The 20,968-nt window shown below is 32.7% G+C and overlaps 2 protein-coding genes across 2 annotated transcripts; both read left to right on the top strand.

The window, feature by feature from the left end:
* Positions 1 to 234: 234 nt before the first annotated feature.
* Positions 235 to 2,800, top strand: LOC129882291 (putative receptor protein kinase ZmPK1). The gene has a single exon (XM_055956529.1). It carries the CDS (start codon positions 238 to 240, stop codon positions 2,659 to 2,661), a length of 2,424 nt encoding a protein of 807 aa, XP_055812504.1. The 5' UTR covers positions 235 to 237; the 3' UTR covers positions 2,662 to 2,800.
* A 4,540-nt stretch (positions 2,801 to 7,340) lies between these two features.
* On the top strand, positions 7,341 to 15,959 carry LOC129882292 (protein RETICULATA, chloroplastic). The gene is made up of 7 exons (XM_055956530.1): positions 7,341 to 8,246; positions 8,343 to 8,438; positions 8,779 to 8,999; positions 9,089 to 9,158; positions 9,301 to 9,380; positions 14,555 to 14,619; positions 15,329 to 15,959. Exons 1-7 carry the CDS (start codon positions 7,680 to 7,682, stop codon positions 15,520 to 15,522), a joined length of 1,293 nt encoding a protein of 430 aa, XP_055812505.1. The 5' UTR covers positions 7,341 to 7,679; the 3' UTR covers positions 15,523 to 15,959.
* The last annotated feature ends 5,009 nt before the right edge of the window (positions 15,960 to 20,968 follow it).

A 20,968-nucleotide genomic window follows, 5' to 3' on the forward strand; every position in this document is an offset into this window, starting at 1 on the left:
TTGTCATTCTTAAATTCCCACTTGCTAAATTATAGTATTCATACTTTATTATCTTTGTCCATTTAGTTTGAACCAACTAGGATGTTTTTTTTAATTTAATTCTTGAATCAATTTAGATGTTTGACTTATGTTTCTGAATCTGAAATAAAAAATGAAACTGTACATTATAAAGCAGCCCCATTACTTCTTTTCCTTCATCTACTTTCAACATTTATAATATACCAAATTCTTGAAACCATGAAAAGTTTGAAATTTTATTATATTTTTCCCTTTTTCATTTTCTCATTTCTTGTATTGTCTTTCCCTTTGATAACAGCATCAAGAATTCTGTTTAGAGGTGATTCTTTTTCAGTTAAAGATGATTCACATTTCATTACTTCTCCACAAAAAACATTCACTTGTGGTTTTTATCCCATAGGAAGTACTACTAATGCTTACTATTTTGGCATTTGGTTCACAAACTCAAGAGACAAAACTGTTGTTTGGAATGCTAAACAAGATAGGCCTGTTAATCTCAAAGGATCAAAGTTGACATTAAGAAAGAATGGAGCTTTGGTTATAACAGATGTTGATGACACAATTGTTTGGCAAACAAACACAACCTCATTTGATATTGAGAAGGCAGAGGTTCTTGAAACAGGTAACTTAGTATTGAAGAATCCAAAAGGTGATGTTTTGTGGCAGAGTTTTGATTTACCTACTGATACTTTATTGCCTTATCAATTTTTTACAAAGAATCATAGATTGGTTCCTCCTTTGAGGAAAGGGAGTTTATCACCTGGATACTTTAGTTTGTACTTTGATAGTGATAATGTTTTGAGGATGATCTATGATGGTCCTCTAGTTTCGAGTATATACTGGCCTAATCCCGATAGACTCGTGTATGGGAATGGTAGAACTAGTCAAAATAGTAGTAGATTTGCTTATTTTGATGGAATGGGTAGATTTTTCTCAAGTGATATGCTGCAATTCAATGTTTCTGATATGGGGTTTGGGATATTAAGAAGGTTGACTATAGACACTGATGGGAATTTGAGAATGTATAGTTTGGATAGCTCGACGGGGTTGTGGACGATTTCGTGGCAAGCTATTGCACAAGCTTGTATTGTGCATGGAATATGTGGAAGATTTTCGATATGTACTTATGTGACAGAGCCTAAATGTACATGTCCTCCTGGATATAAGATGGTTAATGGAAGTGATTGGAGTAGAGGTTGTAGGCCAATGTTTAGCTCAAGGATTTTGGAGTCTAAACAACATGTCAAGTTTGTTGAGATTCCTAATGTTGATTATTGGGGTTTTGATCTCAATGCCACTACACCTTTGTCATTTGAATCTTGTAGGACATTATGTTTGGATGATCCACGTTGTCGTGCATTTGTTTATAGGCTAACTGGTGAGGGATCATGCTATACTAAAGGCATCCTTTTTAATGGATACAGGTCTCCTGGTTTTCCTGGAAGTGTATTCATGAAACTCCCTAAGAATCTGAGTGCATCAGAATCAGGTGTTTTGATGCTTGAAGGTACTGATGCAAAATGTGGATCGAGTCCGGAAAACGTTCTTTTTGGTTCTCCATCTATGTATGTATTGGATTTTAAGAAGGTGAAGTGGATTTATCTTTACTTGTTTTGTTCCACCCTTGGTGGAATAGAGATTCTATTCTTCGTGTTAGGCTGGTGGGCGTTGTTTAGCAAACATGGGATTCCTGCTTCCATTGAGGACGGATATAGAATGGTGTCATCGACTCAGTTCAGGAGGTTTACGTATACTGAACTTAAGAATGCAACAAAAAACTTCAATGTTGAGCTAGGAAGAGGAGGTTCAGGAGCTGTTTACAAAGGAGTTTTAGCAGATGGAAGGGCGGTAGCAGTCAAGAAACTTGCAAATGAGTTTCAAGAAGAATTTTGGGCAGAGATGACTACCATAGGAAGAATCAACCATATGCATTTGGTCAGGATGTGGGGATTTTGTTCTGAAGGTAGACGTCAGCTTTTGGTTTATGAATACGTCGAGAACTCATCACTTGATAGACATCTTTCCAGGGCTGATATTCTCAGATGGAAACAAAGGTTTGCAGTGGCATTAGGGACAGCAAAAGGCCTTGCATATCTTCATCATGAATGCCTTGAATGGGTGATTCATTGTGATGTGAAGCCTGAAAATATACTTCTCGATGGTGAACTCGAGCCCAAGATTGCAGATTTTGGACTTGCAAAGCTCTCCCAAAGAGGCGGCCCTGGTTCAGATTTCACAAAGATTCGCGGTACTAAAGGCTATATGGCTCCAGAATGGGCTTTGAACCAACCTATAACAGCAAAAGTTGATGTTTATGCCTTTGGGATTGTAATACTAGAGATGGTCAAGGGAAGTAGGCTGTCAAGTTGGGTGGTGGATGATAGTGAATGTGATCACGAACAAGATTCACAGCTCGTAAAGTTTGTCAGTATGGTGAAGAGGAAGATTCAAAGTGACGAAGACTCTTGGGTGGAGAAAATTGTTGATCCAAGATTAGAAGGCAAATTTATCAAGAACCAGGCAGTCACACTGATTGAAATAGGCCTTTCTTGTGTTGAGCAAGACAGAAATAAAAGGCCTACAATGGCCTCAGTGGTCCAAACATTGCTGGATTGTGAAGATGAAACAACACAACCAACATAGGAAGTTCCCTTTCTAAATGTAAAGAGAGATTGGAATATGTGAAAGGAAATTGAATAAACCATTTTGTTTTTTCATCTTTGACTAATATTAGTATTTTTCTTCTACTGAAAAATCACTAGCAAACTCTATAATTCTCTTAATGTCCGCGCATTAACTTCTGCAATCTTGATCATATACTAGCTAATTCTGTGATGGAAATCTGTCATCTTTTACAAATATTGAACTCATGATAACATGGAGATTGTAAAATTATTAACTAAAAGACTCAGAATATACATATAGAAGTAGTAAAAACAAGTACTACTATAACACTAAGTGCAGCTGTGGTGGTTTTGATTCTTAGTACTCTATTTACTGAAATCTCAACTAAACAACAACAAGTGGGGTCTGGGGAGGGTAAGACGATGTACGCAGCCTTACCTCTGCTTTGGGGTAGAGAGGTTGTTTCCGACTGACACTCGGCAACCCTCCTCCTTTATTCGGCCTTGGGACCAACAATGTGAAATCTCAACTAAACATTCTAAATTATTGATGTCCCATGTTTTCCTCTTCTGTAACATTGGAGTATTAATAATTAGCCATAATCACAAACCAAATAATATATACTCTTTCATACCCTTTCCTTTCATTCTGCATCTTTTCTTTCTTTTATCCATGTAGCCGGAAAAATAATGGGAATCTTGGAGTAATGGTAAAGAGTATCTATAGATCACGAGTTCAAGTTGTGGAAACAAACATTAACCCTTACATTGAGGTTCTGCCCTTCCCCAGACTTTGCTAGCACGAGATGCTTTGTGCACAGCTACATCAGATAACTCATCAATTGGCAAAGCACATTTAGTCTCATGTGGTTTTATTCTATTTTCTTACATAGGAAATTTGCCTTCTTGTCACATTAAATTCAGGCATAATTTAGTTGATTTAATATCATAAAAAGTAATTTTGTATCATAATAGCACTGTCAATAATCTATGTATGAAATAAAATATAGTAATTAAATAAAAAAATTGGACTTACTCAGAATGTAGCAGAAAAGGTAGATGATAAAATTAAGCATCTGCTGAATGAATAATGATATGCATATTTATATAGTAGTCTTCAAAGTTTATTGATAAAATCTTCTCATATTCTGTAACTATGTGATTGTCTTCTTTCAAATTCTTATTAATTGGAACAAATATGTTTCAACTTCTACATTAAGTTCACGGAAGGATAAAAAACGATTGTGGATGAGAAGGAACTAAGAGGTGTAATTAAAAAAAAAATTAAAAAAAAAATAAATATATATATATATATATACATAACACTTAATTTTTTTAATGCACAGCATATTAATTACATAGAATTGCTTCATCTTAAATATTAATCAAAATCAATAATTGACTAAAAACAATAATCAGAACTTTTTAAAAAATGAGTTGAAATTTTTTAATTAACTTGAAAAAAAGAAGCAAAGAAGGAACCTACCATTAGAAACATCAAACCATAAGATGAAGCATGATATGTTTTTACTTTGTAGTTTGTATATTGATAAATTTTTATTTCTAAAAGGTGAAAACGAAGAGAAAGCATAAAAAATAGGGCTAAAATTAAAAAATATTTTGAGTTTGAGTTCTTTAACTTTTTAAAATTTAAAAGTTGAATTTTGTATTTTTTAGTATTAGTTTAAAGACTTGTTTAGCAATTTTAATTTTAATTAGGAGCGATTTATCGGGCTTACGCCTCAAAATAAAAATTCGCCCAACACTAAGCATACACCCAAACTAATGGAGCTTATACCTCATAATATCTTTTTATCGTTTTGGTGTGTTTTTACTACGGCTCGCCTAAGGTACTAATAAATTGATGATATGTAATCACATGTAAGACAATTTTACTATTTGCAACTAAATAAAACAATTATAATACTTTCTTAAACGATTTCTTTGTGGAAAATATAATAGTAAATGTTCCCAGACCATCCTAGATTGAGTCTTTTTCTGTTGTTTTATTTCCGCCAGAAAGAAAAAATGCACAAAAGGCGTATTTTCAACGCACGAAGATGTCTTTCTCTAATATATCATGTTCTTTTTAAACCTCTTGCATTTTTATATTTCGTATGATAATTATGACACAAACTTTAAAAATATTCCGTTGGAGAATATTTATATTTTCATCTTAATTTTGATTCCGAGAGAGAGTTCAACATTCGTTGAAACACAACAATTTTAGAAGTCTTGTATTGACAAGTGTACTAAGTTATTATTTTAGGAAATTATGTAAATGTACTCTTCAATCAATTAGTTTATATATATATATATATATAATTGAAAAGAGTGAAAGTCGCAGATTAGAGTAGAAGGTTAGTAGGAGTAGAAGACTAATAGTGATAGAATGATGTCTTGCCCTATGATGATTTAAGTTTGGTCGTAAGTCTGGGAGTGCCATCATAGTTGTGTGGTTACGCCTCTCGATTATCACATTACTTTGTTATTGTTACTGTTCTTGTTTTGTACAATTTGCATCGCTTCTCGTTTTTGCCATTATAATATTTTAACTGATTTTTCTGTCTTATTTGGGGTTGATACTTTTGAGCCGGAGGTCTTCCAGAAATAACTTCTCTGTCTCCATGAAATGGTGGTAAGGTCTGTGTATATTCTACCTCCCTAGACTCCACCTGTGGAATTTTACTGATTATGTTGTTGTTGTTGTATATATAATTGAAGTGTTAATTTGGCTACATATATATGTGTATGATATTATATGTATATTTAGTATAAAATATATACTATTTATAGAATATATATACATATATTATGAAGTAGATAATCGAATGATAACCCCTAAAGGGTCGTTTGGTGTGATGGATAAGAGAAAATAGTCATGGGATAAAATTTTAGTGTCTCTTAATCCTTTGTTTGGTTACATAGGATGGACTAACTTATTCTAGGATTAATAAATAGTGTTGGGATGAGTTATCCCTCCCCCAGGGTGGAATAACAATACCAGGATAACTTATCGGATAATATAATTGAAATGACAAAAATACCCCTTAAATTCTTTTTATTATCACTTTTCACATCAGATTTTTGTCCAGTTTTTTCTTATTTAGTGCGGTTCTTGTTCAGTTTTCGCTGTTTTAGTGCAATTTTTGTCCAGATTTTGCTATTTAAGTGTAGTTTTTACTGTTTTGTTAAGTTAGGCTGTTTTGATGCATTTTTTGTCAATTTTTTACTATTGTTTTGATGCAGTGTCCGATGAGTTTTGATCCAATTTTTTATGATAGTTTTGATCCAATTTTTTCCTTGCACATAGTCAACACACAATCTTGAGAACACAAAAATAATTAAGCTAAATAAGATGGAGATTTTGTTTAAAAGAGTGAAGAACAAAAGCTCTATAAAATAATGTGTAGAAATTAAATAAGATAAAAGGCTATTTTTGTAAACAAATAATTTTTCTTAAAAAGGAGGCAATGCTTATTATTTTTAATACAATAATCCACACAATCAATAAGAAATAATATCAGGATAACTAATCTTAAAATAAATAATCTCAACATAACTAATTTCATCATAACTTGTGTTTGAACCAAACACCCTTAAGTGTCAAAGTTGTTGATGAGCCTAATCTAGAAAAAAGAATATCAAAAAATATAGGGCATGTCCTTCTAAAATTCTAACACATTGATGAAAATATTATTAATTTGCTTATTCATTACGTAATCTTTTTGTTTATTCATTACGTGATATAGTGATATGTATATGAGGCAAAAAATATTCAAAATCTGACTGATTAATTTAACAAAACTAAAGCTTGAGTTTTTTGTTATAATTCTCTTACTTTTTGTTTGTTTCGTAATATTTATGAAACTTTATAAGAGGGTTCTTAACAAATTGATTTTTTTCTTTGAGAATAGTTTAGGAATAATCAAAAGGATAAAAGTGAAAGTAGCACAAATTTTGTATTATCGAATAAGCACAGATAAGATTATTAATTTTATAAACAAAATCTGAAATTGCAAGCAAAATTTTAGAGTTCTTGAGAAGCAAACAATAATACCAAAAATATTTTGAATATACAAATTAATAAATCAAATACTTATAATTTTTTTTTGTAATCTTACTTGTTCAAGAGAAAAAAAATTCAACATCCCTTTGAAAGAGAAGAGGCAGACACTGATAATTGAGAGGGAGAGAGTGAGAAGGCAAGCATATATAGAGAGAAAAAGATAACGATGTTTGAACTTTACGGGAAAATAGATTAACACTTTAAAAATAGTCTGAATATAAATAATACTCTCTCATAGATCTGACCGAATCAGATGTTTTCAAACTCATTAAGTGATTTTTTTTTAAAAAATAAATACATTTAATGATCTAATATTTGAACCATTCAAATTCAAACATCGATTAAATAGAAACAAATGAGACTTGGGCATGATATTGTATCTTATTTTGAATATATCTTTCCTAAAATTCTATTATTTATAAGTGAACAAGGGGAGGAAGAATTCTCACACTAATTGCTTGTATAAACAATAATATGAGTTGTACCATATATAGTATATGTTTGCATGTACATGTTTTCTATGTTCAATAAAAAATAAGAAGGAGTTTTTTTTGATCCACCTTAAAGTCACTCAAATAAAAATCTCATTTTTTATTCTATGCTTTAAATAAAGGCAATTTAAGGGGACACTCTTTTTGTCAATCATTCAATGGAAAAATCTAATTTTTATATGTTTCTCTGATTCTCTCATGCCCACCTACTCCCACGCCACCTGGCCACCCCACTCCACCCCCTACACACTCTTGGCAAATTCCTACTAGGTAAACTGTGGCGAAAATAAGTAGAGCTTACCCTAGCTTACTCTCACAATCATCATCAAATCTTGAAGTAACCTACTTCTCTTTTTTGCTGCATTTTTGTTCTTTAGATTCCATTCTTTCATTTCTAGGCTTTATTTGGGAAATCCCAGATTATTTGTCGACTTTTCTTGAATTAATTTGAGCAAAAACTTTGTGGGGTTGGTAGAAATGGCTGGTTGTTCATCAGGTATCAGGTTATGTCAGTTTACATCTCTGAAAAATGAAATCTTTATCATGGAGTCCATTAAAGACACCAACTTTACGTTTGTTAAGAGCCAAGATTTTGTGGGTATGGGGAAAATCGGTTATTTGGTTTGTCAGAACAACCACAAGTCAAGAATTTTGGTTAAGAGTTCATTGAATCCTGAGGGTAAATCAACATCTAGTGTTAGAGTAGAAACAGTACTCAAAGAGAATGATGCTTATTCTGTAGGGAAAGATGTTAGTCTTCTTGATGCTGACAATGTTGGTGATGGGGAAGGAGTTTTAGCTGATGGGAATGGTGGAAATGGGAAATACCCTGGTGGTGGTGGCGGAGGAGGAGGAGGAGGAGGCGGTGGAGGGGACAATGGAGAAGGTGATGAGGAAGAAGAGGAATTTGGGCCATTACTGAAGTTTGAGGATGTGATGAGAGAGGCAGAGGCTCGTGGGGCTACACTCCCTGCTGATATGATAGAGGCTGCAAAGAGTGTTGGGATCAGAAAGCTACTTCTGCTTAGATATTTGGACTTGCAGGTAAAATTTGATTAGGTGAAAATGATTAACCTGTTTACAAAATGGTTTATTGAACATGTGCATTTTGATTGGCAATTCATGTTTTCGTGAATGTAGGGGTCAGCTTGGCTCGGCGCTGCAATGAGGTCATGTGCTATGCTGCGTAACAGAATGTTGGCTGATCCATCATTTCTTTTCAAAGTTGGAACTGAGGTTTGTGTTGAGCTTGATTTTGATAATTCTGTTCCGTATATAACTCATTGAGCTGTAGAACAGTAGAAATAGTTGCTCTGTGAGCTACTTCTATGAGTGTGCGTCTTGTTGCGTCTGTGATTCTGTTTGCATAACTTACGGCTTGGAGCAATTAGTAATTCTAGTTGTATAACCATGCTAAACTTGCATTACACATGGTGAATTGCTGTGGACGTTGAAATCACTTGTAAGGTTGTGCACCTTACCTACTGTTCGTGGTAATTTTTGTTTCGTCTTGATATTTATACTTGATATGCTTTTCAACTTCGAATTCATGGGTTCCGTTGGTTCTGTGATGTAGATAGTCATTGACACTACTTGTGCAACAGTAGCGGAAGTTCAAAAGAGGGGCAAAGATTTTTGGGCGGAATTTGAATTGTATGCTGCAGATATGTTGGTTGGCGTTGCTGTCAATGTAGCTCTAGTTGGGTTGCTAGCACCATATGCTCGAATTGGGCAACCGTCTGCATCTCAAGGGTTTGTTGGTCGGTTTCAGAGAGCATATGGAGCACTTCCAAGCAGGTTTTGACTTATGCAAGCCCTGTGATATTATTGCATTTAATTTGAGCACTATTTAGAAGATTTTCACTTCAATTACTCATCTGCTGCAGCGTTTTTGAAGCTGAAAGGCCAGGGTGTAGATTTACATTGAATCAGAGAATTGCTGCTTATTTTTACAAGGTAAAACTTTCATAATTGAATTATATGCTATAAATGGATTGCAGTATCTCTGTTTACATATGCCATTCTCTCTCCTGTTCGTAATAGTTCTTTTCATAAATGCATTCTATTGTGTAACTTACAGTTCTTCATATTTCTTTAGGGCATTCTATATGGATTTGTCGGGTTTGGATGTGGTATCATTGGCCAAGGAATTGCAAATATGATAATGACTGCCAAGCGGTATGTTTCTCTCTGATTTCACTAATACTACTATCATGGCTTTTATTTTTATTGTAGTGGTTGGTTTTGCTGGTTTAGTTTACATAGATGCTGCTTGAAGATGTTATAAATTTCTGACTTACTCCTTCCCAGATTTGAACTTGGGATTCATTCGGAACCAATGATCATACTTATGGAGATCGATAAACCAGAATTCTTCATTTCGAGACCCGAACCCCATTATGTTGCCCTGTTTTAAATTAGTATTCTACTTCTCCAGTTAGATATGTATATTTGAGTGTCACGATACATGGGCGGACTCACGTGGAACCCTATGGGTGCTCAGCACCCATTGCTTTTGACGCTGAACTTTTATTTTATTTGAACAACTAATACGACACAACAATTATTATTAAGTCAGCACCCATCAACAGAATAGTCTGGTGGGTGCTTTGGTTTGGAAGTGCAACAGGGAGCTCCTTAGTTCTAGTGGTTGCAGCATTGAATCCTTTCTCTTGACCATTTCGACACTAATCCCCTCAAGGTTTTGATTCCTCTCCTTTAACTTTATTCACTTCATTTTAACTTTTCTACTTTCCATTTTATTCTTTCTCAAATTTCGTGACCCATTCTTCTCCAAAAATGAATTGGTCTTTTTCCTTTTCTTCTTTTCTTTTAATGCTTTTTTCTTTAATTTCTTTCCCTCCAAACCCCATCAAACCAAAACAAACAAAAGTCCATCTTCTCCAATTGTAGAAATTCATGCATGGTTTAAACCTTTTTGTAATTAAACATAAACATTCAATCTAAAGCTAATAATTTTGCGCTGAAGTTATGTTCAATCATGCATTCATTGACTTGGTGTAAACACCCGATGCATGTAAGTTTTTCCTTATACTATTTATTGTGTATTCAGAATATGAAAATTGCGAATGATAATTGTGAATAAATTGTCCTTTTTAAACTATAATATAAATCATAGTATATTTGTTAAATATTTTAACATTAAGTTTTAATTAGTTGTGCACTTATACTTTGTGGCAGTAGCAAGTGTAGCTAAAGAGAGTGGAGCACTCATTACTTCAAAATCCTAGATCTGCCACTGTCAAGATGTTAAATTTTTTGTTTCCTTCCCATAGATATTAGATTTTTCATTGTTCTTTTTAATAAACTAGTTCTAATGCTTAATATCAGTGTTGTGAAGGGCGACCGCCTTGTCGCCAATGGCAAGAGGCGAGGTGAGGCGACCCTTCATCACCTATTAGCTATGTGACGATCTTCAAAAGGCGACGCCATGGCGACAATGACGACAAAGGCGTCGCCTTTTATATTTTCTTATAAAAAAGGCAACCAATTTAGGGTTTTAAAAGTTAAAAGGTAATTTTAGGATTTTCTTTCCAAATTTGCACAGTTGCACTATTAGAGTGCGACTGCGACTCCAATCAATTAACTCGACTAGACTTCTTCGGCGACCAGCTAGACTTTTCCGGCGACTCCAAAGTCCAACCAATACGTATTTCTTCTTTTCTTCTTCTAATTTCTTCTTCTTGTGTTTCTTTTTCCTTCTTCTTCTTTAGACTTCTAGTTATTTCTACCTCTGTTTTTTCCTCATTGGTTTGACTTCTGTTTTTTTTACTCATTCAAGTTTTAGACTTTTAGTATATACGATCTATTTTCAGTTTTTTGAATGAAATAGTTGCTAATATGTTATTGCTATTGAGATTTTGATTATTTATATATGCAATTAAATATTTTAATTTTTTGGCATTAATTGGCGCCGCACTTTAAAAAGGCGAGCGCCTCGCTGATGTCCTCGCTTTGTAGCGAGGCAGACTCTTGTTGACTTTCGCCGTCCAAAACACTGCTTGATATATTAGGATTAAGGAACTAACTTTAGGAATCAAACCATTGCGTTTCTTTTCTCACTTGTTCTTTGCTAATCCGGCTGAATGGCTATCTTGCCATTCTCTGGTTTTATTTGTTAAAATAAGAGTTGTAGATGTGTAAGAGACAGTGGTTATACAATTTGGTGGAGGTCAATGAAAAATGCCTCGATGATGTTTATAGGGGAGGGGACAGGAGCAAGGTGATGGTGCGTAGATTCAAAATGGAATAGAGGTGCTCGTTTATATTTTGTCACAGAGAAGGATAGGACACCTGGTTCCTAAGCAAAGGGAGGCTGGGTGAAGATGCATAAAAGGGTAACATTACAACTTCTAATTTCAGTTGAATATAAAAACTAAAGAGCAGCATCACAAAGCTATTTTGTTTGTACATTTCCAACCTTTAAATTTTTGAAAGAGTAGAGATCCGTAGCTCTTTGGCAGTTATCAATTATGTTAACATCCATCAAATTTAGAAGCTCAGGTTTGTCAAACCTTAGTCGTGATAGGGCCCAGCTCCAGTGGTAGGAAGTTTTGAAATTTAGAGGTTTTAAGGTTGCATTAAGATCGGATAAGGGAGGTAGTAGTGCTGGAGCACTTTGAAAGTGATAGAGGCCCCAGGGAGGAAAATCAAGAACATAAGGTTTTCCTACTTTCTACTTAGCAAAAAGAAAAAGAAATGTCTAATTTCAAATTTAAGAACATCGAGTAGGGATACATTCACAAGGCATAATCAAACTGTTACAAGAAGGAGATGTTGGGACAAGAGTTTTATTAAAGTATTAAGAGGTTTTATTTGATTAAACTTTTGCTTCATAGCTAAGCTTGTGTCTGAATAAAGAGAAGTTGCATTTGACTTGGGAAAGATGAAAGATCTGTAAACAGGGAGGTATGGGGAAGCGCTGACAACTGCTAAGAGGACAAAGGAAAGAACAAGGCTTTCCTCAGATAAGATAGGCAAGTAGCTGGATATGGCTTTAGAGCCATTGAAGCAAGCTCATGTTTCTTTGATATGGCAGAAGGAATTTAATCAACTGTAAATCTGGTTGGGCCTGAAAAATGCTGGAGTTCAAACTGAAGGATTTGAGAGCAATTCTTTTGCACTTATAGACAGGTACATGTGTAAATATGAGTCTCGATGGTCATGAGGCCCATGCATGACCGAAGGAAACCTACTGTCAATGATGATATACATAATTCAAACATGGATATAAGGGAATCTAACTGATGACTATGGTTTCATGGAAGAGACAAAAGCCTACATCTGCCTCCACGTGCCCTTGCAAATTTAGGATGTTTCTAAGAAGGTTAGTGAAATTATCCCAGTAAGAATATTTGCAAAGGAGAGAGTTTTAAGGTTTGATGGCAAGGAGGAGGAAGGAAGAAGATTGTCGGGGTACCAATACCGTGTGACTATCAAAAGAAGACTGGGTGTGAAAACAAAACCTTTCAACCATTATGTGAAAGATGATTGCTTAAAGAGGTAGTAAGGCTATACAATTGAATAGATAGGAGTTCAAAAGAGGGGCATGAAGCATCATCTCCTTGGGCTTTCCTTTAAAGAAGGTGGAATTTAATAGTGGAGAGTGGTGAGTTTGTGTACCCTCAATTTGCAACTTTGCTAAACTACCATTTGGATGATGGTGCAAATGTCAACTTTAATTGATTAAAAAAGTAAACTATTGCACCCAAGGTGTAGCCTAGTGGTCATCGAAGTGTGGGTGGAGAACCATGAGGTCTCAAGTTCGACACCCAGCAGAGGCAAAAATACAACATACATGATTTTTTCCATCAGACCATCGGTGGAGGAATAGTGAAGGTCTGTGCAATCATTTCAAAATTTATTGGATGTAAATTCATAAAATGATTCGAATTATATTAAATTCAAGATATATTAGTCCAAGAACCTGGTACAGGAAGCCTACTCTCTCGGGTAGATAGGGTCCATCACATGCCTCAAATTTAAATATTGTTGTGTCCTAGTGGGTATGCCATAATTTATAGATAATAAAATTCACGTCGAGAAAATAATAATCAAGATCGGAAAATATCGCAACAATCATCCTCATAATGTCGAAAAACCACTTGAATTTTAACAAGAAGCCAGAGAAAGCTTGTGGATCAAACACCGCAAATTTCTCTGCAAGTTCTAGAGCAAGCTCAAAGGCCCTTGAATTCAAGATAAAAAACCCATGAATTTATATTCGAAAAGAAGAATCAGAGGATTCATAGAGATTGTTATGATATTTTTCGGTCTTGATTATTATTTTCTTGACGCGAATTTTATTGTCTACAACGTGCAAGCTGGCCAAGACACTGCTATCATTTTAAAAAAAGGTAAACCAGAAAGAATTGGCTATAATAACATTCAGTATCCTCTTGATCAAAAAGAAAAACAACATTCAGTATCTTAAACTAGGTCTTCAGTTTCAACTGTTGTCTCACTTCTAATGGTTTTAAAGCAATTCTTGATATATATTAATGATAAAATTATATTTCATCTAGTCTTCGTATGGTGTCTTGTTTACTGATTCCGATGGAAAAATGCATTCCGACAAGACAAAGAATAAGGGCAAGTCAGGTTTGCGGATATTAACTGAATTATGAGCCTTGTGCATATTATGGGTTAATCATAGCACCTAAATAGGTATATCTATTATACTTCTTTTATCTGATACGTCTCTCGTCAGCTATTTCTTAACTGGTACATATTAAGCTAAGTACCTTGCCCTGATAATTTTTGATGGTTTTCTCAGAAACCATATCCTTGTCTAACCCTCTCCTGATTCATCAGAAGCGTTGTACCTCTCCCAGTATCAAAATCTTTATGTTACATTACTTAATTCGTGATGTCCAAAGTCTGCCTGATCAGTTGCTTATCCAGAAAACAAGGAAAACATCCCGAAACAAGACAAATATGTTAGATTGGTCAGTTAGTACTAGCCTAGTGTGGTTTGATGTTCTCCTGAGTTATATCATAACTATAAAAGGATCAGCAGATTAGACTGACTGACGATATTACATGGAAAATACATGAATATTGAAAGTAGAACCTTGAAAGCTATGATCTTAAGGAACATTTGTTCAGCACAACTTTCTTCTATCAATCTACTATGTTCCCCTTTTCATGTTTGTACCCCAGAGGTTGAGGGAAGTCCAATGCAGATTTTCTTTCCTGCTGCTAATAGTTTGTGTAGCATGACAATTTGATGCATGAGTCTGTTTATGCTCTTGTTGTTGATCAAAGTGGATATTATACTTCATTTAATGTGTTTGTGTTGTCCCTTTCTTACTAACATGTTTGTTCATCAGGAGCGTCAAGAAATCAGAGGACGATGTTCCTGTTCCACCTCTTGTAAAGAGTGCATTACTTTGGGGTACGCCATTTCTTCATTCCTATATGTTCCTGCTTTTAATAATAAAGTTCGTCAAGCAAATGATTTCCAAACCCTTATCTACCAGCTACATTATGTATGCTGCATGCTTTATATTTTCTCATACCTGTTTATCTCTTTCCAGCTCTTCCTGTATATGATCATTGAATTGTCTTGTTGAAAATTCTCAACTGTTATCGTACTTGTTACATTGAAATGCTGAACTATTTCCACCGAGACCATCTTCTGGTTATTTAACGATTCCCTGCATCATATAACATTTTTTCCACAAAATGATATCATAGTATAGAATGTGCAATATTTGTTTGTGGGATCTTTCGTTATTTGCTCTATGGTCTTGTCCCCATTATAGAGCATTCGTAAATGAAAGCTCAATTATGTCACCGAGCATTCAAAGGTGAGAGTGATGAAGCAATCAAGAAATTGATATCACATGTTTCTTTTCAAAATTGACCAAATTAACTTTCCCTTGTATCTGGTAAAGGGTGAAGAAACTTTTGGACTTGAACTTTTAGATTGTACATGTATCTTCTCAATCAAGTAAAATGCATATTCTACTCTAGTGTTTCTTGAATCATGCTGTGTTTTAGCTTTCTTTGATGCATCGTCACTGCAAGCTGCGCTTTTTTCTACGACCTCCATCTTGCCTGCCTGCCAGCTTTGATTTGGTTTCCGGATATGTTATGTGTAGGTGTTTTCCTTGGAGTTTCTTCAAACACCAGGTTACAGATCGTGACCGGATTAGAACGTCTGGTGGAATCTTCTCCAATGGGAAAGCAGTTTCCACCTGTTGCAATGGCATTCACAGTTGGTGTACGATTTGCCAACAATGTATATGCTGGAATGCAGTTTGTGGACTGGGCGAGGTGGAGCGGTGTGCAGTAACTTCTCGGGGGGGGGGGGGGGGGGGGAGGCATCAGTGGTTCTTCACTCGAAATCAAGACCTTAGAGTTAGAGATGGAGGTGACTTATCACTAAGCCAACTAGTTTTGTCACTTGTTTTGTGTTCTAGTTCAATAATTCCATCTTTGTTGTATTCCAGTTGATGATTTGAGTTTTGGTTACACCAATAACAAAAGAAACACGTTTGCCCCTATAGATATGTGATGGGTAAGCTAGAGACATGTCATGAGTTTGAACCGTGCAATGGATTAAAAAGCGGGCATCTAAGTGGGAAAGGATAGAAAGACGGGCCTATTATTGTTGAGTTTCGAATCATAAAGGATTCAGATTGCATTAGAATTTGGATCGTTTTTTCTCCTCTTCTTTTTCATGGGATTTTATGAAATTGAAATAAAGCAGAAAATAGCCCTATTTAAAAAGACCTTTCAAACTAGTCATTCAACCTTTTCATGGGAATTAGTAATACTCATGTCTCATTACCTAGTAGTGGAAAAATATTTTGGAATGTACAATAATAATATATTCAGTGTAATTTTTATAAGTGGGGTTTGAAGATGATGCGTATGTGGCTAGGGGTGGACATGGTACAGTAGATACTAAATACTATATCGAAATTGAAATTTTTGATATCGTGATTTCGATATTATGGTATTTGCTATGTATTTTTTAATTATGGTATTTGCTATGCATTTTTAAAAAGTTTGGTTTTCGGTACTAGTTAAAAATTTAGTTCCATATAAAATTCATGTATATTATTATAATGCTACAAATATATAAAATAGTATTAGTATAAATTAATCATTGTTGTAACTTTGATTATACCTTGATTGAAATAATCTCTTTAGATGAGTGATTATGAAGGAAGTTGTTTGCACTTTTTTTTTAATTGAATATTTCTACAGGTAAGGTGTAAGTATGATATAATATGAAAAATCGATGTTATAATTATGTTTATATGAGTATATGTAAACTGAAGTCGGTCAAATTATGATTATCGATTTATCGTACCATATAATATCAAAATCAAACTTTAAAATATCAAATTAATCTATATATAATTAAAAGGAAGAAAATTCAGTCTAGAATTATGCCAAGTGACAACATAGGATAAAGATATGTTTTGTTTAAAATTATTTGAATCATGTGTCAGCACCACAAAAATAATTAGATTAGTTATTTGCCAAAAAGTAAAAAAATACTTACCGTGAAATTTTCAGGACAAATTCAACACCCAAAAAGATAGGCACTACAAAAAATATACTACTTCGACAACATATTCACAAATACCACAAAAATAGGAACCACCAACACACATTTAGATAGAAATACTCTTATGGCATATCACTAATTCAAATTCAAATTCTTTTGAAAAATAATTTATGTACATATTATTAAAAATAGAAAGCAAAAACTGACTCATTAAGCCACTTCACATTTTTAGGATCAAGCATCAAAAAATTATGAACATAATGTTTTTGGACTTCTTTTTTCAATTTAGAATTTTTATTTGAATTTATCCTAATAAATTTAGCTAATCCAAACAGGCATTTATGGAATCTATCTTTTTTTTTTCTCCTCAAGCATCTAAACGAAAACAAATAGGCCTGAAGATACGAAAATATGCTTTTTCACCTTAATTTACAAGTAAGTGATTATTGCATTGTTGTATGTGTATTACGTATATTTATTTATTGAACTGAACTGAAAATTTTAAAATTGGGTGTAATTTTGTGGATAGTTCCTTTGTTAGTGCTTCAGTGTCTAAGTAGAATCAAGATGAAGACAAGTTGCAGTCTATTAGAATTTGGAATATATGAACTTTATTTTCACAGTCTACAGTTTTAGCATTTTTATTTTATGACATATGTATCAATGAACTTAATTTTTTACAGATGATATATTATCAAAAACAGAAAAACACTTTTGTACTTGAAGAAAATTATAATTTTCCTTCTTATCTTACTATATAAGATCATTTACCAAGAACTTTTAGCAACATAAAGATTATATTTTCTTTTCTCACCTTTATTAACTATTAAATCATAAAATTCTCTTGATAAACACATGAAAATCAATTTTGCATGATACTCTATGTTGTGCTCTTGATGAAGAGGATGGAACAAGGGTGTTAATATTGTTTGTATTATTGTAGGTATACCTGAAAAGCAATTATATAATATCAAAATCAAAACATTATATTAGAAGCAAAAAATAAGCACACAAGGTACCTGCATTGAATGTTATTTTGACATAAAAATGTTTTAAGCAAAATTTGAATAGTTTTTTTTTCTTTTTCACTGTAAATTAAGTCATTTAATATTCTCCATGATGTGTGGTTGGAATATATTAAATCTTTGGTTTGAGTTTCTCCTTTGATTTTTTTTTTTTTACAATTTTTGCTAAAGTTATAAATATGAATTACGGTTAGTTAACATTTGTGTACAAACTGAAATTGTTATAAAAGAATAGTTAGATGCATCAATCAGTCCATAAATAACATCCATATTACTATTTTCTAAATTTGTTTGTGCGAGTTTGCATTACAAGAAAAAAAATTGTGTATAAAAATAAGTAACTTGACATTTTTAGGATGTTGAAATGGAACATTAATTTCAATTTATTTTGAAAGAGAAAAATATTTAAATAAAGATTAAAAAAGAAAAAGAAACTAACCTTACTCACACAACCTGTACGACCCCATTCCCTATTCCCCTACTTCCTCGCCAAGCGCTCACCTTATACGTCGAAAAGAAAAATGCTTATATCATTTGAATTTGTTTGTTTCTAATTCAAATTGAAACGGTGGTTAGTGGTATTTTAATTATTCTTCATAATCAACTATTTACTATATTATTCCACTCCTTTCCCCTTCTTTTTTTATTGCTTATTTTTGAACTAAGATTATTGTTTTCTGGAAGTAAAGAAAGAATTTATATTAATAAAACTAAGTCGCAGGGGGTAAACACTTATTTCTTATAAAATTATTGGTCATTTTGTTGTTGACGTGATGGATAATTTTTGACTGGCTCATTAGAAGTTTTCATCCCAACATTTGGAAATTCATCCACTAATCAATTAAAGGAATATTTTATTTTCTTTGAATTCATGTGATATATTCATAACATGGTAAAAACCACATAATTGTAAATATCTTTAATTTGATAATAATAATTGGATATATCAATGAGAGGTATTTGATTTTTCATCTTTGGTAAATATGGGAATAGATTACTTCAATTATAAAACTAGACAATAAAAATAAAATAAACTACTTTTAGCAAAATATATATCATTTTAGCATAACTTTTTTTAAAATTTAAATATCATATTCGTAATTTGGTATTTAATTGGTTCAAATATTTATGATGTGCAGATAGTTGTATTAGGTTGATATCCATATCTCTAAAATTGTTGATTAATTTCTATTGTCAAATTTCATTAACTGAGTGCAATGCTAAGACTTTAGTTATTATTTTTAAATTCAATATTTACAGATTTGTATTAAAAACAAGAATAAATATTTTTAAGTACTTTCGTAAAGCCAATTTCTTTTTTAAAAAGTCATTAAATTTTGATATATATATATATATATATAACTCAAATTATAATCTACTGATTTCAAATAAAATCATTCAATATTTTAGAGAAAATATGAAAATTATTCAAGGATAAGTGCTCAAGATAATTGTGCCAAAATTTAGTTATTAATAATAATTTATATAAATTAAAAACACACGTTCACAAATTAGTTTCAAGACCTATTTTTGTGAAGCTATATTTTCACAAAATACTCTTAGAAGTTAGTTGTGTGTATAAATAATACTGTTAAAATTTAGGAATTATGAAGTTATGTACCTGTAAAACACATGTGTTTAAATACAAATTAGTTACAAAGACTATTTTTGTGAAATCATATTTTCTACAAAATACTCCTAAGAGATAACTGCACAAAATTCAAATTTCAAAACTAATAAACTTTTAGGAGGTAAGTTATATATATATATATATATATATATATATATATATATATATATATATATATATATATATATATATATATATATATATATATATTAAAGAAGCACCATAGTAAACAAATCATAATTAGTTATGATGAGCACATTTTTAATTTTATGAAGAAAAACAAAAAGGAAAGGGATAAAATAAGAAAAATAAAATGGGAGAAAAAGATATCACGAATAATTAATTTCGTAACGATAGGAGTTTCCATAATATTTTTTTATCTATGTTTTTTTCATTTTTTCGGAGTTGTAGAGGTTTTTAAATTTAAAGATACATTTCTAAAAAGATTTATTATTTTAACCAAACATCTAAATAAAAATTTTAAATTTTAATTCAGTACTTAGAATTGTGAAGATGGTTATAACTTCTCCACTTTATCTTAATTATACATTTTAAAAAATACCCCCCAAAAGATGGTCATTTGATGATTTTATTTATAATATTTTTTATTCAATTTTTATTATTATTAGGTATATTATATTACAAAATAAAATAATAGTTAGGTATTTGTTGATTTAATATGATCTAACATGTTTAAATAAATAAAATCACAATTATAATTTAAAATTAATTTGATAATGTCCGCACATCGCACGAAGTACAATACTAATTTAATATAATAATAATATAGTATTTTTAAAAATTAAAATTATGAAACCAAACTTTTGAATGTGAGTTAGTGTCAAAATTCTAAAGCGTGATGAATACTGATGAAAACGCTTTTTCTTGTGATAATTCACCTTTGGATGTAATTTTGTGGCTAATATTCATACATTTGATTAGTAAAAATAGTTATATATACATAAAGGAGGAAATTTTCAAAACAACAATATTTTAGTATATATGTAACGATCTGAACCGTCGTTAATTATGATTAAACAGAAATCGCAAGAAATTTACTTGATTGGGTCCTACCATTCCATCAGAGCGGGATGGTCCCGCCTCAGCGGCGCCGTCAGAGCGGAAATATGACCGTCAGAGTGGGAGGTCGTGGGATAGAACTTAAAATGCGAATTTCTTATTTCCCCCCAGTTCTTCTAAGTGGAAGTTAGAGGCGAGAGTTTCTGCAAAACCCTCCAAAAAAGCTGCTCCTAACTTGTGGAGAAGAGGGGAGGGAATCTTAGCATTCGGAAGGCTTCAACGGTGATTCAATCCGGTCTTGCCCGTAGGACAACTGAAACCAACGAATTCAACAACATTATCTCCCCACAATTGCTTGGCGCCCAGGTAGGTTAGGCTTCCCTTTTATGAGTAGTAAATCTATACCTATTGTGTAGTATAGAAGAAAACTTAATGAGAAATCGTATAATTAAACTATGGTCATGGATCACGAGCAGAGATTCGATTGTGTTAGGGTCTAATTTAAATGTGACCTGGTAAAAATGAGTTGTAATGATTTGGGAAG

This window comes from Solanum dulcamara, chromosome 3, assembly GCF_947179165.1.
Source record: "Solanum dulcamara chromosome 3, daSolDulc1.2, whole genome shotgun sequence".
NCBI classification, from domain to species: domain Eukaryota; kingdom Viridiplantae; phylum Streptophyta; class Magnoliopsida; order Solanales; family Solanaceae; genus Solanum; species Solanum dulcamara.